This window comes from Triturus cristatus, chromosome 7 (assembly GCF_964204655.1).
Source record: "Triturus cristatus chromosome 7, aTriCri1.1, whole genome shotgun sequence".
In the NCBI taxonomy this organism is placed as follows: Eukaryota; Metazoa; Chordata; class Amphibia; order Caudata; family Salamandridae; genus Triturus; species Triturus cristatus.
The window spans coordinates 714538089-714545049 of NC_140590.1; the positions used below are offsets into that span (position 1 = coordinate 714538089).

General features: G+C 47.5%; 1 protein-coding gene across 1 annotated transcript in view; it reads left to right on the plus strand.

Moving 5' to 3' along the window:
- The window catches only part of CEP131 (centrosomal protein 131), a 467091-nt gene extending 464608 nt beyond the window's left edge, over positions 1 to 2483 (plus strand). The window contains exon 27 of the mRNA XM_085617399.1: positions 2169 to 2483. Within this exon, the coding sequence (XP_085473525.1) occupies positions 2169 to 2240 (72 nt within the window). The 3' untranslated portion in view covers positions 2241 to 2483. The remainder of the gene's footprint in view (positions 1 to 2168) is intronic.
- The last annotated feature ends 4478 nt before the right edge of the window (positions 2484 to 6961 follow it).

Genomic DNA, 6961 nt, shown 5'->3' on the forward strand with positions numbered 1-6961 from the left:
GTGACCCAGCCCTCCCTAGTGACCCAGCCCTCAGCTACCCTAGTGACCCGGCCCTCCGCTACCCTAGTGACCCAGCCCTCCCCCCATTGTGATCCAGCCCTCCCTACTGACCCACTTCTAGGAGTAAACTTGTGACTCTCCGCACCCAGTGGCTGCAGGGACCTCTCTGCGGTTCTGCCTAGGGTTGGATGTTGTTTTTTTAAATACATTTGGAATTTATTTACCTCTGGAGGCCTGATAGAGCTGTGGAACGCTAAATGTAAAAATAGCAAAAAAGCAATCTAAATGGATTTACCTCTGAAGGACTGTTAGAGCTGTGGAACGCTAAATGTAAAAATAGCAAAAAAGCAATGTAAAATACTCTATTTACTATCCTTGAAACGGTGGGCTTGTCAGGATTCGCACCTCTGACTTGCAGAATATATGAATTCCGGGGTGAGCGCTTTTCCCACTGAACCATCTTGCTAACTTAAACATGTCATCTATTTACATCTGTTAAAATCTGTGTAAAGAGGAAGGGGAAAAAACGATTAGTGAGAAGAGTTGCATTTTTAGTAATATCCTAATATCCCAGTGCGAAGTGATAGCTCTCAGATTGGGCGGTAATGTATTCCAGGCTTTAGTTGGAAGGTAGGTGAAAGAGCGCCCACCCGGCGGCAGTCCTTGAGGATTGGGAATGCAAAAGAGGTTGTCTATGGAAGAGCAAAGAGATTGCCTAGGAAGGTAGGTGAAAGAGCTGGTCTCTTTTTATGTCAGACTTGTAGGACTTGGAGCCAAAGGAACGTTTTGGACATGTAGTGGAAACTAACCAACCAATCAGGTTTCTTATAAAGCGCGACTACTCACCCGTAAGGGTCTCAAGGAGCTAAGAGGGTGTCGAAGGGTGGATCTGCAGTTCAGTCGAAGAGCCTGGTCTTGAGGTCCTCCCTGAATTGCGACAGCGATGGTGATTGCCACAGAAATTTAAACCCACATAGATATCCACTTTGTTTCTTGAGTTGGACATATTGAATCCGAAGGCACTTGACATTTCCTAGCAGTACAGCTACAGTGCATCTTTCTGTTTGGTACCTCTGTCCCATTGACTGGCATTTTTTGCGAACATTGTAATTAGAGCTGAAGACGTCTGAGGACATCTGAACGCTTCCCTGCGGAATAAACTTAGCAAAAGGATAGAATGTATTTTAAAATCTAGTGCATAAAAGCTTTCTTGGACACAGAATGTGCTTCCCTTTCTGATTTCCGTACGTGCGCTGGTTTTAACTGCTCTTTTTTAATTGCTAAAAAACGTTCTCTTCAGCAGCAACAACCGGACATTGAGCTTAATGTGTTTAATTTACTGTGGCCTGTGTCCGAGTTTCTAACCCTTATCGCCCTACCCTCTAGGCCTTTTCTTCACAAATTCAATGTAAGACTTCACTGTCCAAGGAGAGCCAAATGACCAAAAGGAAGTAACTTGGTTATCCAACTGGAGTACAGTGTTATTTGTAACCATGGTACCCCTGTTGGAAATTACAGTACCCACTGACTGCCCCAGAATCCCAACAAAAGGTGTAGCAAATGTTGTGTGGCATTTAAATATTTCATTAGTATTCCCTTCAGGGGCAAAGGAATTGAATCATCTACAGACACAACTATAAGGGGGACATTGCTGTATCCCTGTGAGGCCAACTGTCACCTCTGTGGTGGTGTCACAGCATAGCTGCAAAGTTACAGCAATCCTGCTTGAGGCCTCAGTTTCACTCATTGGAAATCTGCATCACTCTGAGTGGGACTCCCTGGAAATGCACAAGCCCACCTCCCTTATTTGTGCCTGCTGCCCTGATACTTGACTTGCCTTTTGTATCATCTAGGCCTGACTGTTCCCCCTTCTCGACCTACATCATTTAACATCGCTTAATCCATACTGGCCTCATGTGTAGAAGGGGGTCACATAGGATAGGAATCAGAGTTCCAGATCTAATCCCTTCTTGACAAGGCGATAGTGCTGGATACAATGGAATTTACCTTGTACAAGAAGGAGTGGTGATGGTGGGATGGGGTGTTGTCGTTTTCCTGCTGTACCAACTGAGTGGATAAATGTGGAGAACCATTCCACTGAAGAACAAAAAAAAAAACTATTAACTTGAAACACTATCTGACCCTTTTTATTTTTGGTTTGCTTCTAGGCGGCGGTAAAGCGAGCTGACCACCTGGAGGCCTTGTTGGAGCAACAGCGTAAACAACTTCTGACGAAGTGAGGTCCCAGTGTGGAATAAAATTCTGTCCTCCAAGAGGAAGTGGTACAGTGTCCATCTGTGGACACGAGTGGCGGTTCACACATGCATTGGGCTGTGGCATTTCCCACCACCCCTTGCTGCTTCCGTCCTGACCTTTTTGCTTCTCTGAACCCAAGAGTTGGGTTGGTGGAGCCCTGATCATTTTTATTTGTGTGCATTCAGTGTTTGCATTTTACCAGTAAAGCTCTATATTATTTTACTTAATTAATTGAATCTCCTCTCTTCATTTAGGGTACTGGGTTGGGAGGATAAGGTCTTCTGGAAAAGCAATCAGCCTTTACTTTTCATTACAGACTTTCGCTACTTGTGTATTGCTTGCAACTTCTTGGGTGCTAACCAGTGCCACAGTTGGTTTTAGGTCACTGAGGAAGTGCTGATTAAAGAACTTTTAGTAAAAGAGAGAGAGAGACCAACTTGCAGAAGTTCACATTTCAAATATTCAATTTTCTATTCACAGTTTTTTTTTTGTTGAAATGTAAAAAACTGTTTATGCCTAGAACACTACTTCACAATGTTTGCTAACCCATAATGCACAGTTCGCTATGTGGGAAGAAGTATGACTTAGAGCGCAGTTCCCCAAGGATTCAAACTCACAAGTCCCAGTGACAAACTTATTGATGGTGGCAGGAGAGATGATAAAATCAGAGCGAGGCTTGGCAGTTGTAGAGGTGGGGCAATGGTGAAGTCTCATCATCTACAATTTGAGCAGAATCAACACTGGTGTGGATGGTGTTATTGGAGGAACAAGTAAGTATTTATTGTATTGCATCAGTTATATAGCACTTACTACCCCTATGTGGGCCACTGAAGTGCTAGCCTACATGAGCAGCATGCTACACCGTGTTGAGTGAGTGGTTCGAAGGGTGTTCTCTTTGTTTTGGTCCTGTGGGGGGAATTGATCCATGTCCTGTGTGATGACAACCGAGTTTCGGTTATTGTGTTATGAGATGCATCTATTAGCAGTGTATGGACAAATAAGTGTGAGAGTTACCACCTCTGGAAGAACTTGCCTCCTCTCACCAGATTTGTACTGCCTTTACCCCAGCAGGGCATTCTCTGTGTTGTAGCCCCGTGCATGGCACTAATCCTTGAAGGAGTTCCTTTTCCCCAGCTCACACTTTCTCAGATTATCACAGGGATATATGAAGCCTAGCCTTGATTGGTGAAATGGTGGTAGTTCCAAGGGGGGCTTCCAATTCAAATGACTGCTGATTTGCAATATAATCAAGCTTTGGCAAAGCCAATAGGTCTCACCTATGTGAGAGCTATTTGCTTTGCCAATGTCTTTTAGCCATGTTGTACAGAATCGTGGCTGCTGTTCAGCCTGGCTAAAAGCTATTGGCCTGTCATATAGTAGAGTAGCTTAGAGGGGAGTTTAGTAGTGCATAGGCATAGAGGAATGTGGCATAGAGGAGAGTGGAGTTGCGTAGAGTGGAGTGGCATAGAGTAGAGGGGAGTGGCGTAGGGCAGATTGGCGTAGGGCAGATTGGCATAGGGCAGATTGGCGTAGGGCAGATTAGAGTGGCATACAGTGGAGTGGCATACTGTAGAGTGAAGTGGAGTTGCATAGAGTGGTCTAGAGTAGAGTGACATAGAGTAGGATGGATTAGAGTGGGGTGGAGCGGTGTGGAGTTGTACTGGAGTGGGGTATCGTAACGTGTTGTAGAGTGGGGTGAAGTGGAATAGAGTGGCGTGGAGGAGAGTTGCGTGGAGTGCCAAAGAGTGATGTAGAGTGGAATAGAGGAGAGGAGAGGTGTAGATTAGAGGAGACTGGAGTGGTGTAGAATGGAGTGGGGTGGCATAGAGTTCAGCAGTGTAGAGCAGAGTTGCATAGAGTAGTACAGTTGTGAGTGTAACTAAAGTGTCAATAAAGACTGCAGATAAGGTGAAAGTAACAAAAAGAAGAAGCTGTATGCCTTTATTAAAAGTAGGAAACCACGTCCAGGAATAATGCTGAAATGCTTATAAAATAGTGTCTTGCAAAAATGAGGAAGAACAGAGACAAGGAAGAGCACATGTACTTGGGTCATGATCCAAGGAGGAGCTAACACAAAAATGGAGGTAAGACTGACAACAAAAGCAACTAATCACATGCTATAGGCAGGTTGTAAGCCATCTACATCTACATTGTAAATAGTACATCTTGCAGCACAGCACATGCGCTTTGTATGCGAAACCTGTGAACACAAGTTTCAGCTAGCGTGGGTACCTGTTTCTTTACATTAAGCCTTTTGAGGAAGGCCTTTCCTTTCCTCCCTTTGACAGTCAGGAAAACTTTACTACAGGCCCTTTTGGTAAGTCGTCTTGACTACTGCAATGCCCTCCTTATTTCAGCCACTGAAGCATCACTCAACAGACTTCAGGTGGTCCAAAATATCGCCGCCCGATTGGTGTCGAACTCCCCAGCCAGAACCGCTTCCTTGCCTCTACTCCAGGGACTTCACTGGTTGCCTGTTCGGAAACGGATCCGCTTTAAAATCTGCTGTTTAGTGCATAAAGGTACTCCACGGCAAAGCCCCCAATGATAGACTCACGCGCTACCAGCCTTCCAGAATACTCCGGTCTGGATCAAAATCACTCCTTGTGGTTCCTTGGATAAAGAAATCACGCACAGGGGGAAGGCCTTTTACCATCTAGCCCCCTCATATTGGAATCAACTTCCACTTCATCTTCGTGAATGTACCAACTATCTTCAATTCCGCCGACTTCTCAAAACCGCACTTTTTCAGTGCCACTCGATGACTCTCTAATCTCTGTTTAGCTCCCCCGACTCTAACCTAATAGCACTTTCATAGCGTGGAGATACCCCTTTGGGGGTGATTCGGGCACTCTATAAGACACATAAATAAAATAAATCAAAACCTAAAAATAAGGAGGCTGATAATGTGTATCCACTCCAAGTATGCAAGAGACAGAAAATTAGTATTGAAGCTGGGTGCTGAAATTATAGGATAAACTACCCAGCTCTTCATCCACTCGCAGGCAAATGGCATGTCAACAGTGAAGTATGATCTTCTTCAAGGGTTCACACAGTATTCATAGGCTGAGGAAGTTGTGAAGTTTACTGACAAACCCAAACCGTGTCATGCCATATAACTTTCTTTAGCACCATAACTTCTTTTCATCAAAGTTAGGAAAAAGCTGCCTAGAAACACTATTATCTTATCTCCTCTCAGGGAGGCCTCCTTGGTTTGCCCGAGATAAGAAGCTCTGACTGGGCCACCGGATGAGCACCCCAGCTGGCCTGGGTTGGAAGCCCCCATCCCTGGGCTCCCATCTCAGGCCCACAGTGTCATAAAGTGCCCGGGACAGGGTCCTGCAGGCCCAGGGAGGCCACCCCTGCTTGTCCTGGCTCAAAAGTTCTGACTGTCCCACCTCACTGCCCCAGAGGGCCCTGGGGTGGAAGACCCCATCCCTGGGCTCCATTCCCATGCCTGCTGTATCTGAGTGCCACCAACAGGGATCCGAAAGGCCCGGGTAGGCCTCCCCTGCTTGTCTGGGTTCAGAAGCTCTGACTGGACTCCGCAACAGAACAACAGCAGACCCAGGGGTAGAAGCCTCAGGCCCAGGGCTTCCATTAATTGGGCCGCCATGTCACAAAGTGCCCGGCTGAGGGTCCAGCCGGCATGGGCAGGTCCTCCCTGCTTGTCTGGGTTCAGAAGCTCTGTCTGGGCTCCGTGTGAGAGCCCAGGCTGGCCATGGGGTTGAAGATCCTGGGCTGGAAGACGCTGGGCTCTCTGCTTTGGCTCTCCTTGTTCCAAAGTACCCGGGATGGAGTCTTGCAGGCCCGGGAAGGCCACATCTGCTTGTACGAGTTCAGAAGCTGTAATTAGACCACGGGTCAGAGCCCTGGCAGGCCCTGTCATGGAGCACCCTGGCCCTGGGCTCCGTTCCCATGGCCCGCTGTATCTGAAAGTGCCCTAGACCGGGACCCACAGGCCTAGGATAATATCCTTTGCTTGTCCAGCATAAGTAGCTCTGACGAGGCCCTGGGTCTGAGTTCCAGCGGACCCTGGGTTGGAGGCCCCCAGCCCTGGGCTCCCTTCTCCTGCCTGCTGTGTCACAAAGTGCATGGGATGAGGTCCCAGAGAGGAACTGGGATGTCGCCCCTGCTTGTCTGGGTTCAGAAGCTCTGACCGGTACCGGGTTGGAGCTCCTTGAGACACCCTTAACCCCTTTCCTGATATCCAGCTTGGGGTCCAAGACCCCGGGCCTTAGAATCCCTGTCCCTTCCAAGGGAGAATAGAATACTTTTTCAGACGTCACAGTGAGGCCTTCGAGTCCGGGCATCTGATCGCTGCAAACCCTGGACATCTGAACATGCACAATGAGTTCTTATTACATGCCCAGATGGCCAGGCTGCCCTGAAAGTCAAGATGAGGGCTCATTTGAGTCTTCCAAGCCCAAACAGGTCTCCATGAGGTCTGGTGCATTTTTAAGATGGACCTCTCTGTCACTTGGCATGCACAGATTACAAGAAATGGGGGTAGTCTTGCTCCAGATTAGTAAAGACAGGGTCCCTGGACCCCCTTGCTGTCTGGTCATTCTGACCCATGTGAACCCTGCTTCCCAGAGAGAAGGCAGGGATGCAAAGCCAGCACTATACTCTGATTGATTGGGTTCAGAAGCTCTGACCAGTCTGTGGGTCAGAGGTCCAGCTGGCCCAGGGGGGGAAGCCCTTC